The sequence below is a fragment of the Pelophylax lessonae genome (genome assembly GCF_965119305.1).
Source record: "Pelophylax lessonae genome assembly, chromosome: 1".
Lineage (NCBI taxonomy): Eukaryota > Metazoa > Chordata > Amphibia > Anura > Ranidae > Pelophylax > Pelophylax lessonae.
The window spans coordinates 754,889,751-754,912,802 of record NC_138768.1 but is presented as its reverse complement, the minus strand read 5'-3'; the positions used below and the strand labels follow the sequence as shown (position 1 = coordinate 754,912,802).

The 23,052-nt window shown below is 38.9% G+C and overlaps 1 protein-coding gene across 2 annotated transcripts in view; it reads left to right on the top strand.

Moving 5' to 3' along the window:
• RHOH (ras homolog family member H) overlaps nt 1–22,837 on the top strand; it is a 71,021-nt gene extending 48,184 nt beyond the window's left edge. The window contains exons 1-2 of one of the 2 annotated variants that reach the window (XM_082243221.1): nt 2,428–2,536; nt 21,900–22,837. In XM_082243221.1, coding sequence (XP_082099347.1) covers nt 22,093–22,665 — 573 coding nt within the window. In that variant the 5' untranslated portion in view covers nt 2,428–2,536; nt 21,900–22,092 and the 3' untranslated portion in view covers nt 22,666–22,837. Of the gene's footprint in view, nt 1–2,427; nt 2,537–21,899 lie in introns of those variants that run through there. The other variant, XM_082243220.1, reaches the window with a different exon arrangement.
• Nucleotides 22,838–23,052: the final 215 nt, after the last annotated feature.

Sequence of the window (23,052 nt, the reverse complement as noted above, 5' to 3'; positions counted from 1 at the left end):
ATTTGCCACAGACTAAAAAAAGATGAAAAGAACAGAGACAAACATGTACTCTCATGTACCGTATGCCGAGGACACTTAGGTGCCCACACACGTTACAATACATTTACCTGTCCATTTTTATTTATTTTTTTAAAATCAGGAAAATGTTTTATTGTTTAAAACCCTTAATGTAACAATAAAATATAATACAGTCACAGTACATTGGCAATCCTCCCCCTTTTTTTCTTTTTGGGTTGCATTTGTGGGCATAGAAGTCATATAAATATTGGTATCTATATATGGTCAAACCATTACAATATATATCAGAAATTATACTATTGTAGTTCAACCCAACCAATAATCCACAAGAAGTTCAGCTATTGTTATGCAACTATTAAAGACATATCTTCATTTTCTTTGGTTTATTCGGGCATACCAACAATCTTCGAAGTACCAGTTCCCGTGGACTAACCATAGGCCCCACAGCTTCTCAAATTTACCCTGACAGCCACGTCTTGTGTAGATATGACGTTCTAAAAGTAGTGCATTTCCCATGGCTGACACCCATGATTTTATGTGGGGGGATAAGCGGATTTCCACATTACTAGAATTAACCTCCGGGCATGGAAAAGGGCCCTTCCCACAGCTGTCCTGGGGTGCTCCTCCTCTATAACACCTTCTAGGATGTTCAGTAGACAGCATTTAGGGTCTATTGGGATTTTTACTTTAAATACCATGTTTAGTGGATATATGATTTGGCTCCAGTATAGGTGAAGTTTGAGACATCTCCATAGCAGATAGGACAAGTCCCCATGGTCTCTTTTGCACCTAGGACAGTGTGGCTCCGTACCATATTCCATCTTGCTCAGCTCCAGGGGAGTATAGTGAGCACGTAAAAGAATATACAGCTGTGACAACTTCTGTGCTGTGTTGAAAGAGCAAGTACCCACCGCCTGATATGCTTCTTCCCATTGCTCAGTTGATATTAGCCCCAAATCATTCTCCCACCCTGAGGTCGCTTTACTAGGGTGGCCTTTATGAAATTCCGATATTAACATATTGTAACATTGAGATATAAAACCTTTAGAGCTGTCTGTCTGTTTTATAAGATTAAATATAGGAGTAGGAGACAGCCGCCTTTCCTGCATTTTCCCCTGCGCCCTGAACCTGTCCATTTTTAATCCAATTGTTTGAAAATTGCAGTGGTGTCTTTGATCAGATGGCTTAAGAATATGCAGTTGGATTAAATGGTATGTCCAGTACATAAAGTTTAAAAATTCTAGTTCTGCAAACATAATGTCCAAAGCAATTTTCTGGCAGAGTAATGGATTTTTTTTTTACACATGCTTACTGAAAAAAAATGTGTGTGACTGTCATTAGATCTGAGAAATATATTTTGAAAAAACGAGGGAAAGGATAAGTTTGAATAACTGATGCGTGTTACAGAAGCTAATCTGGAGAAATTAACCCCACTGCATGTTTTTTTAGACTAACAATGGCTGTGTGCTAATGTAAATTTCAGTTCAGTGTGTGGAACCATGAAATCATTTTTATTTCAGAAGACTGCACAGCGCTTTACCAGCCTTACAAAAAGATTTTTCAGCGTTTCAGTACCTCCAGACACACACAAAATAAATGGCACTGTCCTGCACTGCACTGTGTAACGTGCTGCCGTAATATGTAGTAAAAACATGTTTTTTACTACATGTTAGCAATGTGGTTGGGCCCTTAAAAATATTGGAAATTTCCACCTCCTCTTTCATATTTATTATTATTAATATTTTTCATATATTTTATTTTTAAATGAAAAACATAGGAACACCTAGTCCATCTATTTAACCATGCATTTATATCCCCAATACAAATAACAACTACAATTGTTTAGCTTCAAATTATTTAAATGCAAACATTTCGGTGGAGACTCATATGTAATTTGCATTATATTCACCTATATGTAATTAAAGAGCTGTGTGTAGCTTACCTGGGGCATTTAGCTTGTATTTCTTATTTTCAGCAGTAATGGTAAAAACTGTAATTCAAATAAATCCTTAGTTTAAATTAAAAAAAAAAAATTGAACCACACTATAAACATAAATCTACACAAATTGTTTTAATTCTTTGGTCCTAGTTGAACAACAATCTTTCCTACAGTCTTAAAACTTGAAAAATGTTTATTGTTAGATTTTAATATACACATATTTGTTGAGGTTACTATGGGTACAATGTAGTTTTCTTAGTGTAATTGCTGGAGAAAAAAATACTATATATCAATATGTATGTGTGTATATATATATATATATATATATATATATATATACCCTTATTGAACCAAAAATAATTGACATATGCAAATACTAACTGAAGTCTGTGCTGTAGTTTGGGTTGGGCTTGTGCTTTTTTTAAGGCAGATCTCTTTGGTTAGTTGTGTCATAATAATAGTGTCTTATTGGGTGAATGTTAGGTGGATCTTACTGTTGTTCCTTTTAAGTTCCGGTTGTTAAAGACATTGCTTGTTATTGCTGGATACAGAGAGAAAAGGCTGTCACTGTGTATATTGGTAAGTGCTAACTTCCCTTTACTGAAAATGTAGTAATATAATTTTTTTCCTCCTTTTACACAAATTTACTTAATACCCCAGTAAAAATTTCAATAACTACTTTCAAGATTCAATCATATTTTAGATTTATGCGGTCATATTAATAAAAGGGTTGTCCCAGGTAGCGCCATTTTGGATGAAGTTATTGTAGTGCCTTATTAAACCAAATAATGAAATGTAATATGCAACAGCCTCTACATTAGAACTTATCACAATATTTGGGATTGCTTCTGATCGTCAGTTCCTTGGAGAAGGGCCGTTTTTATTATATAGAGCTGTGAATATGTCCAGTTCTAATAACACATAAACTGCTGCAAATTTTTTGTTTTAATCTCTGTTCATGCATTAAGATTTGTGTTGATATTTACTTGATAAATGAGAGAAACCGGTAACTCAGATTAACACATTTATAGAAACTTGATTGGCTAGACTAGTGATTTTCATTTTATTACGCACAACATCATATTAAAAGATATGGGATTACTACCTTACCTATTGTACCATGAAATGCATTGTATTCAGTGCTACCTGGCAATAAATTGTTGTATCCAAAGTTTTTGGATATGTGGATTTTAGGGACTTCTTTACGCATCTTCGCAAATATTAGGGATTTTTTTTTCTTCATTGGAGAAATTTAAATCTGTACAAAAGTGGAACTGTGGCATAGAGCAACTAATCAGAATTCTTTTTTTTTTTTCTGTAAAAAAAGGTTACTAACAATAAATCTTTCTTGATAGTAATTTTTTTTCCAATGAATGCGTGCTATGTAAGATGATAATGAATGTGTTAAGAGATAAGCAACTGTATTTTAAAAAGCTCCTTTTCCTAAATGCAGTAGCCAAAACAACCAATCAGATCTCTGCTGAAGTTGGACTAGATATGATGGGCTACTGCTGAAAAAAAACTTATTTACTGAATAAGACTGAATTATTTATTTAAGTAGATCAGGCTTTAAAAATATACAGTAATACGTGATATGCATGCAGCGGTGCTGTTTTAAAAACGATGCCGAAATTCCTATTTGTCTCTGTAACAATAAAGAGTGACAAATCTGCCCATTACAGATCCACTGGACCTGGAATAACGTTTCACGGAAGACATTTGTCTTCAACGACATTTCAGTGAATGGACAAGAGGAGAGCATTTGTATTTGGTTACAGTTATTTATCAACATGCTGAAAAATTCCCATGAACCCATTATTTGGCTTTTAACCTGTATATGCTTTGATTATAACAATTGATGCTTGAATTGGGTGTATGACTTGCACATATCTGGGCATATATGAAGCATATAGTAATGGAGCCCAGTTTGTGGGGGTTTTAAAGCTTCCTTGCAGGAAACGAAAAAATCCTGCTTTTAAAAAGGGCCTTCAAATTTAAAAAAAAATGTTGCTCTTTTCTTACCTATTAAAAGCTTTCTAATGAGACTTTTATTTTTGTAGCTGTTGATGAAACTTCAAGTCTCAGTGTTTCTGTACAATATGGGGCTTGTGATTTTTGGAGAGATGAAATGTGTCCTTCCTTGATTCCTTCTGTGACTATACTTACATTAAGCCTGGGTTCACACTATCATGAATACAGTCATAAATTCACACCGCATTGCTGTGCAGAACACATGCTATGTCTGTGCGATGCAAATTCAGACATACAGTTTGTATGGCTGAACTCATATCGCATTCGCATGAAAATGCTGCAGGAACCTTTTTTCCCCGCACTGGAATTGGATCGCATGGGTGTTCACACCCATGCGACCCGATTCCTCTCCGAATTCACACTTCACACAGCGATCTGTGAACTGATCTGGGGGTGTCATTAACTTTGTATTCACGCCCGCAGCGGATTACAGAGGGCAGTGTGAACTACCTGCGAGGTAGATGTGACGCAGGAACCCGCACTGGAATTGCGCTGGTTCCCGCAACGTAATAGTGTGAACCCACACCTACTTAAAGTAGATGTAAACCATGACTGAAGGGTGTTTAGTGCTGTGTATCATAATCAACTGCCTTTTTAAAAATACGAAACATGTGAGATAGATTTTCACACACAAGAAGACACAAAATCAACAAGTGGTCAGGGGCTGGTTTTATTCCATCGCAGTGTTACTTTACTGCAGCAGAGGGGGACATTTTAGAAATCAAGCTTTTATTTTATTAAATCTGTTTAATTTATCATGTTTAGCATTGCCCTGTGGCAGAAGTGATATAAGTTTGTTACCATTTTCAACTTTCCTCTCTACCTTTGCAGACTCTTTTCAGCCACTTCCTACCTACCTGCACTACAGCAATGGCTACATGCCATTTTTCAGGACAGATTTTCTGATGTTGACAACAATGGACCATGCCTGAGTAACGTTTGTTGAAATGGCTACTTGTAGTCTCCATCGAAAACCTGTGTGATAGAAGAACAGTTGGGAGAACAGTTGTCATCATGTAACAGGAAGCTTCTGAACTGGAGTCTTAAAGCAGAATTAAACTCTTAAGATTTTTTTTTTTTAAATTGCCCCCGGGACCTTTACGCTATAATGTAGTAGTATGATGCCCAGCAGATTAGCACATTATGGCAGGCTTACCTGCCACGTGATCCCCTCAAGCGCTGCATTGTCTGCGTTCTCAGCTGTCATGTCCTTCCATCTTCTCCCGCTCTACCTTTTGGGTTAGGACTTTTTGGCTGCTTGACCCACCAGGAATCACATCATCACGACCACAGAACGGTTCTGTAAAGGTATGCTGAGGCAGGCAGGAAGTAGAACTTATGATAGAAGAGACCAATAGAATCTCTTCTGTCATTAAAATCCTACCTGAAGTGTTTTTTCTTTTTTTCTTTAAGGCCTTGTTGATATGCCTCCTAAGAAGGCCCGTTTGAGATACACAGATGTTCCATGCATCCCCACACAGGCAGTCCCGTTGCTGTCGATTGGAATGCAGTGACTGCAGGGACACAGTCGCTGCTCCCAGTGTGACATCCATACAGTGGCAAAGGGACAGCCGGCCTTGGGATGCACAGAAAAACTGTGCTTCCCTGTGTGGGTAAACATACTTTCTGTGGGCTTGCAGTTATTTGCCCGCTGTGCAATCAAGGTCTAATACTGCTTTATAGAAAGGATTACCAGGTATTAATTTATTGAAAACTGCAGAATAAAAGATATTGTAATTTAAGTTTGAAAAATGTCATTAACATGTTAAAGCTAATTTGAAATTTAAGAAATTACGCTAAGAGTATGCCTGTTATGCATATTATTATATTTTTATTATTCTGTTATGGTATTTTTTAATTTTTTTGCTAGTCTGCTAGCTTTCTTTACTCTCAATTGTAATGTGTAAAACAGCCTTTTTCAACCAGGGTGCCATGGCACCCTGGTGTGCCTCCTGGGTTCTTCAGGGGTGCCTTGGCAAAATGGCAACAAATTGCCACAGGTTTTTACTTTGTAGAATTACAACTCTGTGCACTGAGCTTGTCAAGCCACTGGCACCCTGACAACCCTGGGGACTGTGCGGGTCAAGCCACTGGCACCCTGACAACCCTAGGTACTGTGCAGGTCAAGCCACTGGCACCCTGGGCACTGTGCGGGTCAAGCCACTGGCACCCTGACAACCCTGGGCACTGTGCAGGTCAAGCCACTGGCATCCTGACAACCCTGGGCACTGTGCGGATCAAGCCACTGGCACCCTGACAACCCTGGGCACTGTGCAGGTCAAGCCACTGGCATCCTGACAACCAGTGACATCACTTGTTGATAAGTAGAATGACGGGTCCTTGCACAGCATCCTTATTTACTCCTTCTCATCCTTTCTCCATCAGCACTGGGGTCACATTAGCAAATAGAAGAAGAGAAACTGAAGGAGAAGATAAACCCTATAATACTAGTCTGTACCAGTTTGTAGAGGGATAAATCACTTCTAATGTTGGATGGCCCATGTGTATGGATGTCGCTGCCTAATGTAAAACTATTAGTTTAGGTTTTTTTTTTTTACATTTTAGAATGGGTGCCTCGAGATTGTGCAGAATTGTTAAGGGTGCCACAACTGAAAAAAGGTTGAGAAACACTGGTGTAAAACATCCATAGACCAGAAAAAAAATGAGCCGTGATTTTATGGGGAAATAGAAATAGCAGGAAGTTTTTTATTTTCAAGTATTAGAGAAGCTGAATTTCATTTTGCCACACTAGAAACACTAGATAGTTAACACTTGTAGGTTTGGCTGTCTATAAAAAAAAAAAAAAAAATACACATATGTCTTCTATCTATAACATTTTTGTCCTATTTTTGTTAAGTGATAAAATTATGCAGAATATTGGTGGTGGAGGGTGCGCATTTTTCCCAGAAAGCGGGGAGGTGTGCACTTAGACTGTATCATAGGACAAAAGCCAGAACAGTATGCCAGACTGAGGTACTAAATTCATGAGCGTTATTACTGGCCACTCTCAAGCAATTTTCTAGCAATCTCGGCCACTTTCAAAAGCAAAAATGACTGAATGGCTACATACAAACTACCTATAACAATTGTTTTTTTTTATATTAAAAACTGGTTAATATTGCTGGGAAAATGCCCGTGTTCTCCTTCAATGGACATAAAATGACTCATTTCATCCTGGTCAAACCACACGTTTAGGCATAATATTTTCACTTCCTCAAGATAATGTTTTTAACAGCAAAATGCTTCCTAAAACCATAGTTGTCAGGCTATAAGCATTTCTGATTAATTCCGTACAAGGGGAACTTTAGGAAACAAATACAACGTTAAAAAAAAAAAATATATGTGAATTGTTGCACCTTCCAAAGGCTTAGCATTTCTGTTCAGCCAGTCTTATAATTTACAGAAAATCCTGCCACATTGCATAGCTGGCTAGGTGGCATGACTACTTCTTATTGTAACCTTTTGCACACGGACACCTAAAAACGCCATGCTTTTATGCATTCAGGAGTTTTTTTTTACTGCTTTAAATGCAGCCCATTGTTTTTAATGTACCTTTACACAAAGATGTGTAAAATTTTGCTACACACAGATCAGAAAAAAAAATTACAAAAATCTGCTTTGCTGGACAGTATTTTACACATAACAATAAAAGAAAACGTGCTGGCAGGTGCAAGAAGAAAAAGCAGCAAGCAAAAAAATAGTCAAAATATTTAACAGAGGTAATTTTATAAATTGCCGTGCTAAAATATGATATTAAACAAAAGTGACTCAAATAAAAAGAAACATAGCATATAAAACAAACACATGTGCATGTATGAAAATAATTATAAAAAGAGTCCAAATTAGGTCTGCAAAACACAGCAGTGACACTTTGCAGGAAGGAAGTGTTCAATCCACTTCGGCAATCACCACGTGAACCATCACCAACCACAAGAAGTGGACTTTTACCAGAACATGAGGACTCCACTACAGAGTCAAATCAGCATATATGTGACAATCCCATCAGGCAGAAATCCCGCTCATATTGTTTGGCTGGAGTTCAATCGTGTATCTCATTTTTCCAACCAATGGTAACATCAATGGCAACCATAAATGCACTAAATTCCACATAAAATGAAAATGGAAGAATGGGGTAGTAGACAGGATTTCTTGGATAGCTAAATAACTTAAACTAAGATAAATAAATGACACCACAATAATTTAAGGTTGGAAATTGAAGAGGCCGCGGCCGTTTATTATTTATTAAATTAACCAATAACTTTAGATATCAATCTAAAACATCATAAAACAACCCAGTCACCACGACCCAGGTTGCCACCAGCAAAATTAAAACTTCAAAATAATTATCCAAACGAACTTAGAACATACAATCACAAGAATAAACGTCCTCCTTTGCAGCATGCAAAGGTGACCCTAAAATAATAAACTGACCGCGACAAACAAGGGATGGGGGGGGGGGGGGGGGCGCTCGGCTTCGTTTTCCTGAGGCGAACTGAAGTCCAGTCAGTGAGAGGTCCCTTAAGTGAGGCTGAAGGAGGGCTCTGAACCAATCCTGGATGAGGAAAATAGGCGGGAAAAACGGGATGCAGCAGGTAGGAAGCCTAATCTGCCTGGATACTGGGGCAGCTAGTAAAAGGAACAGCCAATCAGCTCAAGGATGAGCTAACCGGTTTAAACTCCCTATAAATATCCCTGGTCCTATAATACTTATGCTAAGCTAACTGTACCTGTCACTACCCCATAAATAAAAGGGGTTAATTAACCCCTTTTCTTTTGATCCACATAGAAGTCTGAGGTGGAGCGACACATAGAGGGGGAAACATGGAGGAGCGCACACAGAACGGAGCACACAGGCTCTCTTCTCCAATACAGACAAAATCACCTCACAGGAAACACTGTCTGTATGGGAGAAGAGAGCAGCCTGCCGCCTGTGTGCCCCATTCTGTGTGCGCTCCTCCATGTTTCCCCCTCTATATGTCGCTCCACCTCAGACACCTATGTGGATTCTTCCATTTTCATTTTATGTGGAATTTCGTGCATTTATGGTTGTCATTGATGCTACCATTGGTTGTAAAAACGAGATACACGATTGAACTCCAGCCAAACAATATGAACTGGATTTCTGCTTGATAGGATTGTCACATATTATTATACAGGATTTATATAGCGCCAACAGTTTGAGCAGCACTTTACAATATGAGGGAAAACAATACAGTTACAATTCAATACAGGAGGAATTGGACAGCCCTGCTCCTTAGAGCTTACAATCTAGAAGGGAGGGTCAAGTGAAACAAAAGGCAATAACTGTGCCTGAGCTGATGGAGAAAATGGAAGTACAGTTGTTAGGTGTGGGTAGGATAGGCTTCTCTGAAGAGGAGGGTTTTCAGGGATCGTCTAAAAGCTAATAGAGTAGGAGATAATCGGACAGATTGGGGTAGGGAGTTCCATAGAAACATTTATGCTGATTTGACTCTGTAGTGGAGTCCTCATGTTCTGGTAAAAGTCAACTTCTTGTGGTTGGTAATGGTTCACGTGGTGATTGCCCAAATGGATTGAACACTTCCTTCCAGCAAATCGTCACTGTGGTGTTTTGTAGACCTAATTTGGACTCCTTTTATAATTATTTTCACACATGCACATGTGTTTGTTTTATATACTTTGTTTCGCCTTATTTGAGTCACTTTTGTTTATTATATTTTAGCGCGTCAATTTACACAATTACCAGTATTTTACACATATTTGCACATATAACATGACGCAAGAATATCTAAAGGCTTTTTCTATGCCAGCGTGTGCAAAAATGTGTACGCATATTTATTATATGGCTTATTGTCATGTTTTTATGCTTAGGCCCGTGTGACACAAATGTTTCTGCCACTGGCAAAGTGAAGTTAAACTTTGACTTCCTCTATGGAAAGTCACATTAATACTCCCTGAATTTCTGATGACTAGCAAAGGACCAGCGGTGGAGAGACATATCACTGCAGCAAGGGAGTGATGCCATAGGATAAAGTGCTGCAAGTATTGCAATTTGTCACTGGGGCTTCAAAGATCCACAGCGTGATCCACAGAACTTACAGCTTCCCAGGGCAGCTGCCTATTCATAGAAATTTTAACTCTTATATTGCCTACTAATTGTACAGTGAACAGGCAAGCAACATGGGAAGGATAGAGTGGTGTCATCTATCTGACACCACACCATCCTTCCCATGTTGCTTGCCTGTTCACTGTACAATTAGTATAGCAAAAAAAAAAAAAAACCTCTGCACTGTTTACTAGCAATTTTTTTGTCAGGGTACATTGACTGCAATGCATATACAGTGCAGCAAACAACGGCTCAATGGAGCCAGGGGCCAGGAATTGTATAACTCCTGCACACATGCAAAGGATTTACAAAAATATTCAAAGCTATGTGAGTTATTAAATAGAAAGACAGAGCCTTTTTACTATTGCATGCTTGATGTAGGTACTTCTCTTTATCTCAATTCACACCATGCAAGAATGGACCTGTATGCATGGGCATCGGGTACAGATTGAGAGCAGAAAGGTGTCAGAAATCATACTGAGGTTGATTTAGTAAGGGTGTACAGAATGTCCTCCTTGCAAAACTGAATAAGGTGAAGCTAAGTGCACTTAAAACATCCAGTCGTTTGCATGTAAAAATCCAAATTGTTTTCATTCCATATGAACATAGCTTTATCTTATTCATTAACCCAAGTTATTGAATATGATAATTCTCTCCTCCTTTAGTAAGCCAAGCCCATCACATTCTATACTCTTCTCTTAGGTTATTCTCCTCTCTTTATTGGGCAGTGTTAAGGAGTTGTGTATGGAGACCTAAGAGCTAGTGTTGTTCCTGTCTTCCATACAGACGTGTTTTTCAACTTTTGCAGCCAAAGGTGGATAACACATACTTTATATTTGTTACATTGACAGACGTCATGACTTGGCATCATACACAGGTAGTTTAACTCTTCAATGAGAAGTTGAATCCAATGAAATTTACGTCAGGTAATTGCAGTACAGAGGATGTTTTTCTAGTCTTTTGATGGTTAAGAAGACAAAGACTTTCCTAAGCCATATCCTTGTACATAACTAACACTGACTGAGAGAACATGGAAGAAATCGGGAGGATCTAGCTAAGACTAAACTAGTTCTAATCAGGAGGCGAGGTCAGAGGGAGATACCAAATTACATAATAAACAAGTTGCTTTGACTTAAAACTGCCACTAGATGTCAGTATACTACAGAAAAAACGATAAGCTAATGCAGTTCAACACAAGACATAAAAATATATTAAAGTGGGGCGAACATCAAAAATTATAGTAAAATAGCTGCTTACATTCAGCTAGATGTTTTTAGAAAACGTCAAAACTGAAGATTTCTCCTACTATCTCAAGTCAAGGAGGGAACTGGGGAATTATGGTGCCATACTTAACTCCATCTGTACTGTGCTTGGAGATCCCATTCTTATGGGCCATACACACTATAAGATATTCTGAAGACTGTTTCCTTTAGACTTACCAAAACCATATAATATGAGGTCAAACCTAAACACTTTCAATTTGTATGCAATCTGGCAGGCCCTTGCACTACATAGAAAAGGTAAATCTGAAGGAAATCTAACCACAAAAGTTGGATATTGTGTATCCAGCTTTAGTTGTAAAGTAGATTTGAACACTGTCTGTCCTAACAGAGGGTTAAGCTGGCCTCAGATTGATCAAAGTTCGGTCGGTTCAGCAGGGACCAGTCAAATTTTGATCATTGTGCCGTATAGCAAAAAATGGCTTAGTCATTAGGGGACAAATCCTTCCAGGGCTGCAGTGGTTAAAAAAGAAACTTGTCTATGGCTAGCTTTAAAGATTTAGAAGCTTGCTTTCTGTATTCTGTGTTAACCACTTCAGCCCCAGAAGGTTTTACCCCTTAATGACCAGGCCATTTTTTGCGATTCGGCACTGCGTTGATTTAACTGACAATTGCGCGGTCGTGCCACACCGTACCCAAATACAATTGATGTCCTTTTTCCCCAGAAATAGAGCTTTCTTTTGGTGGTATTTGATCACCTCTGCGGTTTTTTGTTTTTGCGCTATAAACAAATAAAGAGCATTAATTTTGATAAAACACCAATATTTTCTACTTTGTGCTATAAAACATTCCCAATAAAAAAATTAAAAAAATCTATTTTTTTTATCAGTTTAGGCCATTTTATATTCTGCTACATATTTTTGGTAAAAAAAATCCCAAAAAGCGTATAACAATTGGTTTGCGCAAAACCTATAGCGTTTATAAACTGCGGGATAGATTTATGGACTTTTTATTTTTTTTTTACTTTTTTATTAGTAATGGCGGCGATCAGCGATTTTTATCGGGACTGCGAAATTGCGGCAGACAAATCTGACACTAAGTGACACTTTTTGGGGACCAGTGACACTAATACAGTGATCAGTGCAAAATATGCACTGTTATTGTATAAATGACACTGGCAGGGAAGGGGTTAACACTGGGGGTGATCAAGGGGTTAAATGTGTTCCCTATATGTGCTTACTAACTGTTGGGGGGGGTGGATTGAACAGAGGCACAGAGAGATCGGTGATTCAGCTTAGCTGAATCACACGATCTTTCCTTGCCTCTCTGACAGGAGAGTGTCTTACATTGTTTACATACCAGATGGCTCTTCTGTCAGTATTGCCAAAGACCGCGGGAGACTCACGGCGATCGAGCCCGCTCCTCCCACAGTCTGCCTCCCGCTGTGTTTAATCACAGCGGGAGCGCAGCCCCAGCAGCGCGCTTGCGCTGCTGAAGCCGCGTGCACATAATGACGTGGATCTACATGATTATGTGCAGCCGAGCCGCCCTGCCGCAGTAAATCTGCGTGGGGCGGTTGGCAAGTGGTTAATGTTCAGAGTAGCTTGCAGGCTACCCAAAGACCTGTTTCAAAGAAACATTTAAAAGGTAAGAATATATTTTTGTACTGTAATTATTTTTCAGTGTGCTGTGTGAATGGAAACTCAAAACAAACATATGGTATTTTTTTTTTATTTTATTTGACTGCAAAAGTGGAAATACACTTTAAAGTCCTTAGATTACAAATGAATTTCGTGAAAAAACTTCCACAGTTGGAGTTCACTGTCAGTATATCCCTGTATACTGTACAAATAGCTAACATATACCTTTTTTTTTGTCATGTAGAAACAAAAAGAATGTCTGCATGTAAAAAAGTGAGTGTGGGAGTGTTAACAAATGAAAAGGTTGACTAATCAAAAGTGATGAAAGAGTTGCTCCTCTTAATAGGAGTCCCCCAGAAACTCACAAAAAGCTTCTTCTTCTGCAAGTTACAAATGTGGCTAAACAAACATTTGCAAAGACCTGGAAATTCCCCAGTCTTTGCCTCACCGAAACAAAAAATAGGATTACCCAAGCTATAATTCATGCTAAATTGAAGCCATATTGCAAGATAGGGTCCTGTTTATATAAACTATGGCAACCATAGATTGATCATTTCCTTCCACCTGGTTTTGATACATTCCTACTTGAACCCTGATACATTGGATTATGGCTATCTCTGTCCTTAAGATTTCTAAATACTTATTTACAGACACTCCTGTGACCCCTGCCTTTCCCTACTTCTTTTTTTTTCATTTACCCTTATTTTTTTCCCTGTAATTCAAGCCTAATTTGTTGTTGGAATAGACATGAGCCTGTGCTCCAATATGTATTGTTTTTCTCAAAAGTAATAGTAACACGTGCTTACATACTGGGCCCTCCCAATCATACCACTTTGAAGTCTAAACAGTTACTTGAATTTGTTGTAATTGCATGTTGCTGCCCTATGGTTTTCCTGCTATTGTGGTTGTTGCCTATAGTGATCAATTTCCAAGTTAAATTAAATAAAAATAAACTGAAAAATGCGGTACGATTGTAGGAAAAATGTTTAAATATTAGAATTAAAATAAGGTGTTGTCTGGTGTGTGATAAAAAGTCTTTATATGAAAGGTAGAGTAAAATATCAGTGGTGGGTCCTCATCAATCAATGAAATGTGTAGATCAGGGATCCTCAAACTACAGCCCTCCAGCTGTTGTGGAACTACACATTTCATGAGGCATTGTAAAACTCTGATATTCATAGACATGACTAGACATGATGGGAATTGTAGTTCCTGAACATCTGGAGGGCCATAGTTTGAAGACCCTTGGTGTAGATGAACAGCAGTCACAGGGGGGTAATCACCAGTCTGGTGGTGTGGGGGGTTTCATGTGCTTAGGAGGGTGTTGCAGAAGCCAGTCTGGAGAAAGAAGACTGGAGGTATTGGGAAACAGAACAGGGCAGGAATGGACACCCATGTATAGTACAACTGGTGCAGGTTTATTAGCTTAAAGCGGAGTTCCACCCTGGTTATACTTTTTTTAATAAAAATACCCCCGGGACAGTCAGGGTTAGTACATTCCCCAATGGCTAGCCTCTGATCTGTCCTGGGTTGCACTTACCTTTTAGGAGAAATACTTACCTTGAAAAAGTATTGTCCAGCGCTGCCATCTCAGGTGTGGGCAGCTTGAAGCCAGCCTCTTCTGTGTCCTCTTCCTTCTTCTTCGGTCCCACGATGCACTGCACCGGCCCCGCCGTCCCTTCCGGTGCGCGCGCATCATCCCTCCACAGCTTCTGGGCATGCACAGAAGCTGTTTGGAAGGGAATGACGCGCGTGCACCGGAACTGACGTAGGGGCGCATTGATTCCTGGGAGCGATGACGTTCAGCTCCCAGGAATCATTGCAAAAGCCAGGAAGTGACGAATCGCCGTGGCCGCCGAGGGGAGGAAGAAGGAAGTAAGATAAGTATATTTTCTCTACAAGGTAAGTAAAAAAAAATAAAAAATTGCGATTATCCATTTGTTTTTCAGGTGACCCGGAGCGAGAAGATGAAGGTAAGTATAAATTTAGGGTGGAACTTCACTTTAAGCTGGCTATATGATAGTAGAATTTCATTAGAAATGTCTCATTTTAACAAATTTTGTTAGATTTTCTTATTATTAGTGAGGTCAAATTGACATTTGTTTTAATCTTCAGTGACGTGAAAATACAAAGGAGTAGGATAAAATTTCTAAAGCCGGCTATAGATGGTTCAAATCTCAGGCGGTGCAGCAGGGACTGGCCGAGATTCTAACCATCTATGGGCAGGCTGATTGTACCTAAGTTGTTCCATCAATCTACTTGGGTAGAACCAGTATGTGGGATTTTCCCATATGATTATTTCCAGCGGCCAAAGCCGCTAGCAATAATCACTGGGTTGTACCAGCAGTGACGGCTCCCCGTGCACCCCCCCCCCCCCCCAGGCTGGAGAACGTAATAGCTCCCTGGGAGGGATTCCCCCAGCAACACTGACTGTGTTAATGGGGGAATTGAGTGATTTTCTTTCACACCATCTACGGCCTCTATTACAGTGTAGGTGTTTTTCGTTCTGGAAAGTTGAATGTTTCCTTCTAAAATTGAATGTTAAAAGCAAATGAAACTCTGAAGTACTTTCAAATGACATTTATCAAATCTTCAAATGTTTTGAGATTTTTTGTATATTTTCGCATATCCTTTGGATATTTTAGCAAATGTAGGGCTCAGCAAAGCTTAGGACCACCTTGGTAAAGTTTATTATTATATCGGGCATTATACATGTCAAAATTTGTCAAAGTTTAGTAGACATTAAGATAGATAGGCCTGTGTTCAGTGTCAATCTAACTGATAATGTATGTTACATGTGTTGGGAATTCCCTTCTAACACTCCTTTTCCTATATATAGATCAAGAATCCCAAACTGGGGATTTCAGCATGCATAAAGTTTATCAGATAAAAAAAGTTACAGTTTTTTCAGATTGATATTTAAATACTGTAAGCTTTATGTATGCTGCAACCCTTGGTTTAGGGCTCTTTCTACGTGCTGTCTACCCTTTTTTGAATATATATATATATTTTTTTTTTTTGGTCTACAAAAAAAAGTAATGAATTCTTCATAAAAGAATTCATACAGGGGAATTAATTTAGGCTGCCTAGGGGGCAGTAGCAAACATTTATGTTAATTATGCAGATGAGCAGGTGAATAGGCATAATAAAAAATAGGGTTGTAGCCCCAAACAGCTCATTAGTAATAGTAATGTTTCCTAAAGCGTCCTCTAGCTGTCTAGTTCCAGATTCGACCTAATATGAGGTAAGCTTTCACAACCATACTAAAAAATGTAACATATTTGATTGATTTAATTGCACAAAAATGTATAAAAAACTTTTTGAACCATCTCAGCACAATAAAAAAACTCCTATTGCATTATATGGCTGTACTGTGGGATTAACATTTTAGATTGTGATATTAGCAAGCAAAGCTTTCTTTCCTGAAGACCTGGATTCTTTCCTAAATACACAAAATATAACTTAATACTAATATTTATAGGTAAAGTTCATCCAGGGAATATCCTAATGCCGCTTGGAGGATCTGGAAGGATTTCCCCCCCCCCCCCCACTGGAGCAAATTGGATCATGCTTTATTGGGTTTTTTTTCTGCCTTGAAATGCATAGACTTGTGTCTTTTTTTCAACCAGATTAACTATGTAACTATGTAGCCTGAACTATATAGACAAGGCAAAATCAAAGAAGTGTTCAATTCATATAATGGGGTGATGTTCTAAAGCAGAAGGCTGTTCAATGAACAAAGTGGCGAACCTGTGTTCACTTTGAATACCAAATGAGTTTATTGAAGCTTTACCTTATTCACTAAGGGGTGGATTTACTAAAACTGGAGAGTGCCAAATCTCGGGCAGCTGTGCTTGTAACTTCTGCTTGTATAATAAAGCTTTGACAAAAAAACAAAAAACAAACTGGAATCTGATTGGTTATTTTACAGAGCTGCACCAGATTTCGAACTCCTTAGTTTTAGCAAATCAACCCCTAAGCTCAGTAAACATTCCCTTTTCCTTAGTAGGTCAACCACAGTTTGTAATATTTACTTGATATGTTGAATATGGAAAAAAAACAATTAGTTATTTCTAACCTACCAAAAGTAGCATAAACCTAATACAGCTTGAAGAATAAGTAAGGAACTTTTTTGCATAGTGCAATTTTGAAAAAATAGATGTAAAGTATGTATAAAGTATAATTTTATATATGTATAAAGTATCCTAAAAATCAGAAGTATGGTTATTAATTAAGGACTGTGTTCCCTGTAGGTGTTTTAAGTCTGTAGACATTTTTAATGATTGCATTACATTCGCTAGACCTTGGTTGTATATAACTACCCCCCGATGTGTAGACTGTTGTCAACCCTACAGCAGTATGCTACATTAATTCAATGATACGTCAGATTCTTCTCTGTTAGTGAAAAAATGATGATGGTTGTCTACATCTAATTATTTATTTCGCCATTTCAGTGAGGGAATGTAAATAATATTTGAATTATGTATTTTTCAATTACCATGGTATCTTGTAAGGGCCTGGAATATACAGATGTTTTCCCTATATATAGATAAGTTATATACAATTATCCAGTTATAGTTGGTACTGGTTCACATGCACAAAGAATTAAATCAGCTTTTAATCAGTAGAGAGAAGCACAGGATGATAGCTAAAGCAAAACTCCAACCAAAAAGAACACAATCCGGAATCCAGAGATTTTCCCATCAGCACTTTTTTTCTGTGGCTAGATGTCCTCAGTCTTATGGCCAGCATCATACAACCCATTCCCTCAGGCCTCGCTACTGGACAGTAGAGAAGCGAAAGAAAAGCAGCCCAGTGATAGGCTCATTATCACTATGCTTTATCCTCCTATCAGCATGCTTCTCCTCATCACATGAACTGGTTGACTCCTTATGCTACAACTTCCTCTCACACCCCATACCTGTTGTACAAAGACTGTAAGAGGCCAATATCAAATCAAATTCAGTTACTCACACTGCTTGAATTTGTTGTAATTGCATGTTGCTGCCCTATGGTTTTCCTGCTATTGTGGTTGTTGCCCATAGTGATCAATTTCCAAGTTAAATTAAATAAAAATAAACTGAAAAATGCGGTACGATTGTAAGAAAAATGTTTAAATATTAGAATTAAAATAAGGTGTTGTCTGGTGTGTGATAAAAAGTCTTTATATGAAAGGTAGAGTAAAATGCAAGAAGGTGTGACCTTGCAAGAAAAAATAACAGATGCAGACATCAAATTAGCTTCCAGAATGTTGATAACTGTCTGCAAAATGTAAAAAAAGCCTATTCTGTAGGGGATGAGTGAAGGGAGTACATTTTCACTGCTTGCATGCCAAAACCCAGCGCTGATGATGATGTGTTTAGTTTAAAAGTTGTGGCAGGTCAGGTGATTTGGTAGTATGTGAATTATGGAATTTCTTGCTGTTGTCATCAGTGGTCACTCTACCTCCATGCAACCTTTCCCCTGCATTAATATGATTATTTCAAAAGTACATATGGAAGGCAAGAAAAACATTTCCAGGAATTTTTGGAAAAATAGACATATGTCTGTCCTCCATTTGCTTCTAAACTGTTTCTCGTCCAACTTCGTTGCATGGCCACGTGTTTTTTTAGAGACCTAGGTTTTTTCTCCCAATGATACAGTCCCCATTTAAAGATTTGTACAGCCGTGGCAAAAAGTATTCATTTTCACAAAGTCTGCTTCTTTAAGGTCTTTAGATCTTTTTGTCAGATGTTACTTTATATACTAATACTATATACTGAAGTATAATTACAAGTATTTCATAAGTGTCAAAGACTGTTATTGACAATTATTTTATGTTTATGCAAAGAGTCAATATTTGCAGTGTTGACCCTTCATTTTCAAGACCTCTACAATTTGCCCTGCCATGCTGTCAATCAATGTCTGGGCCACATCCTGACTGATGGCAGAACATTCTTGCATAATCAATGCTTGGAGTTTTTTTAGAATTTGTAGGGTTTTTTGTTCACCTGCCTCTTAAGGACTGATCACAAGTTCTCAATGGGATTAAGGTCTGGGGTGTTTCCTAGCCATGGACCCAAAATTGCGATGTTTTGTTCCCCAAGCCACTTAGTTATCACTTTTGCCTTATGGCAAGGTGCTCCATCATGCTGGAAAAGTCATTGTTCATCACCAAACTGTTCTTGGATGGTTGGGAGAAGTTGCTCTTAGGGAATGTTTTTGTACAATTCTGTATTCATGTCTGTGTTCTTAGGCAAAACTGTGAGTAAGCCCACTCCCTTGGCTGAGAAGTAACCCCACACATGATTGGTCTCAGGATTTTGACATTACACAGGACTGATGGTAGTGCTCACCTTTTCTTCTGTGGATAAGGTTTTTTCCAGATACCCCAAACAATCGGAATGGGGATTCATCAGAGAAAATGGCTTTACCTCAGTCCTCAGCAGTCCAATCCCTGTACCTTTTGCAGAATTTCGGTCTGCCCCTGATGTTTTTCCTGGAGAGAAATGGCTTCTTTGCTGCCCTTCTGGACACCAAGCCATCCTCCAAAAGTCTTTGTCTCACTGTGCGTGCGAATGCACTCACACCTGCCTGCTGCCATTCCTGAGCAAGCTCTGCACTGGTGGTGCTCCAATCCCACAGCCAAAATCAACTGCAGGAGACGGTCCTGGCACTTGCTGGACTTTCTTTGGGCGCCATGAAGCCTTCATCACAAATGCAGTGGAAAGGTTTTTTATGGGATTAAATACATTTTCATGGCAAAGAGGGATTTTGCAATTAATTGCAATTTATCTGATCACTCTTCATAATATTCTGGAGTATATGCAAATTGGCATCATAAAATTGAGGCAGGAGACTTTGTAAAAAATATTATTTGTGTCATTCTCAAAACTTTTAGCCATGGCTGTATATACAGTGTCAGTCATATCCCCTCGCAAGCATCTTTTCTCCAGGGAGAATAAGTAATGTTTGTAGTTGTTCCTCATGACTGAGGTCCTCCAGTCCCCTATTAGCTTTGTTGCCCTTCTCTGGACTCTCTCCAGTTCAAGGACATTTGTTCTGAGAATCGGCGACCAAAACTGAACCACATACTCAAGATGTGGCCAAACCAAGTTTCTATATCCTGTTGTAAAGTTATTGCCCTGCTTAGCTTTATATCATCAGCAATCACTGAGATTTAACTATTTATTCCGACCTCTATATCGCTTATGAACAAGTTAAACAGAATTGGTCCCATGACAGAGCCCTGCTCACAACTGTAGACAATTCTGTAAATGGGCCATTTATCACTACTCTATGGACACACTCCCGCAACCAGTTTCTCTCCAGGTACATACAACATCATCAATACCAAGAGACCTAAATTAAATTAAGCATTTTTGGAGTACTGTGTCAAATGTGATTTCTAGACACACTACTTCCACAGGCCTTCCTTTCCAAATTACAGCCTACCTCATAAAATGTTGAAAGGTTGGTCTGGCAAGAATGGATCTTCATAACATTATGTTTTTTTAATACTATGATACTATTTTTTAGCAGACTCTTAGATATAATCCCTTATCATTTCTTCCAAATGTTTACAAACCTTTGATGTTAGGCTGCCTAAACTATAGTTTACAGGTACACTGTATTACCAAAAGTATTGGAATGCCTGCTTTTACACACACATGAACCTTAATGGCATCCCAGTCTTAGTCCATAGGGTTCAATATTGAGTTGGCCCACCCTTTGCAGCTATAACAGCTTCAACTCTTCTGGGGATGCTGGCCACAAGGTTTAGGAGTGTGTCCATGGGAATGCTTGACCATTCTTCCAGAAGCGCATTTGTGAGGTCAGGCACAGATGTTAGAGGAGAAGGCCTGGCTCACAGTCTCCGCTCTATTTCATCCCAAAGGTGTTTTGTCAGGTTGAGGCCAGGGCTCTGTACAGGCCAGTCAAGTTCCTCTACCCCAAACTCGCTCACCCATGTCTTTACAGACCTTGTTTGTCCACTGATGCACAGTCATGTTGGAACAGGAAGGGGCCATCCCCAAACTGTTCCCACAAAGTTGGGAGCATGAAATTGTCTAAAATGTCTTGGTTAAGAGTTCACTGGAACTAAGGGGCCAAGCCTAACCCCTGAAAAACAACCCCACACCATAATCCTCCCTCCACCAAATGGTTTGAACCAGTGCACCAAGCAAGGTCCATAAAAACATGGATGAGCGAGTTAGAGGTAGAGGAACTTGACTGGCCTGCACAGAGTCCTGACCTCAACTCGACAGAATGCCTTTGTGATGAATTTGAGCGGAGACTGCAAGCCAGGCCTTCTCGTCAACATCAGTGCCTGACCTCATAAATGCAGTTCTGGAAGAATAGTCAAACATTCCCATAGACAAACTCATAAACCTTGTGGACAGCCTTCACAGAAGAGTTGAAGCTGTTATAGCTGCAAAGGGTGGGCCAACTCAATATTGAACTCTACAGACTAAGACTGGGATGCCATTAAAGTTCATGTGTGTGTAAAGGCAGGTGTCCCAATACTTTTGGCAATTTAGCGTATATAGTTTGGCTGCTGATTCCCAACCAGGAAAAGTCACAAGGTGTGACTCTTGTGTTTAGCATATCTTTAGTCTCAGTAATATTTACTTCATATAGTACCAAGAATATTGGTTTTCACTGGTTACCTCTAACAACAAACAACTTTAGTGTAGAATGTGGTAGTAGTAATGAAAGAAGATTAATTTAATTGGCTGGGTATTAAATTTGGTGTATAAATTAATATTAATATTATATTCTGCAATGCCTTTTTATGAATTTAATAAAGACTGTGTTAGTTATGATGAATAAAAAACTGTGAAATTGCCATTGTGAATTTATTAGCAAAAAATTTGGATAAACAGTTACAGAATATAATATGCTCTTTCCGTACACCAGTTATATTCTGCCAGCAAAGTTTAAAGAATTTAATTCAAATGAGTAATCATTCTTTTTATTCCCTACAGAACACAGAGCCTGCAGCTGTGATGCAATAGAAAGAAGTGATCTTCATGATGAACACTGACATGTTTTTATAAAAACACTGCAAAGACACTATTACTCTTTTGTCTGTGCTGAGCCCTTCAAGCCTCCATGGGACTGTATTGGAGCTGAGCCACTGGTAGCAGTCAGCTGCTGAACTGTAAACTGTGTAGGAAGATGAATGCCATCAAATGTGTTCTGGTGGGCGATGCCGCTGTTGGGAAGACAGCACTTCTTGTTCGTTTCACCTCTGAGACATTTCCAGACTCCTACAAGCCAACAGTCTATGAGAATACAGGGGTGGATGTTTTCATGGATGGGAACCCCATCAGTCTTGGTCTTTGGGACACATCAGGCAATGACGCTTTTAAGAGCATCCGCCCAATTTCATTCCAGCATGCAGACATTGTTTTACTGTGCTTCTCTGTTAGCAACCATACCTCATTTCTGAACATAAGGCACAAATGGATAGCCGAGGTCAAGCAACATCTGCCCCATATCCCTGTGCTGGTTGTGGCCACTCAGACTGACCAAAGGGAAATGAACCACATGCGTGTCCCCTGTATCAGCCCTGAGGATGGCAAGCAATTAGCACAAGACGTTCGAGCTAAAGGATATTTAGAGTGCTCGGCTCTTAGCAACCGAGGAGTACAACAAGTGTTCGAATGCGCTGTGCGGACAGCAATCAACCAGGCCAAGAAAAGAGCAAGACGGAAACGATTCTCTGTCAATGAGTGCAGAATTATTTGAGTTTGTGACATTATACATTTCCTCTGCTGTGTACTGTATATAGTAGCATATAAAATGCAACCTGTGCAGCTCCTCTTCAGCAACGTACAGATGACATTGTGAAATCTGGAACTTATTGACCTCACCAAATCTGGATCATTTTTTTTACAGACAGATGCTGTGGCAAGATGGTAATTCTTCTGTCTTGAATAGGATGATAAAAAATGAAAACAGAAACTTACTGGTGCAACAGGAAATATTACAGAACTTGTGATGTTGTAAAGAGCATATTTATTAATTTAAATAAAATACGTATCATGGGAAAAAAACAGACTAGGTTTAAGCATATATTTTTAAATTTACTACTTCCAAGCTTGTGGAAACGTGTAGGGTTGGCTACGTCTGGGC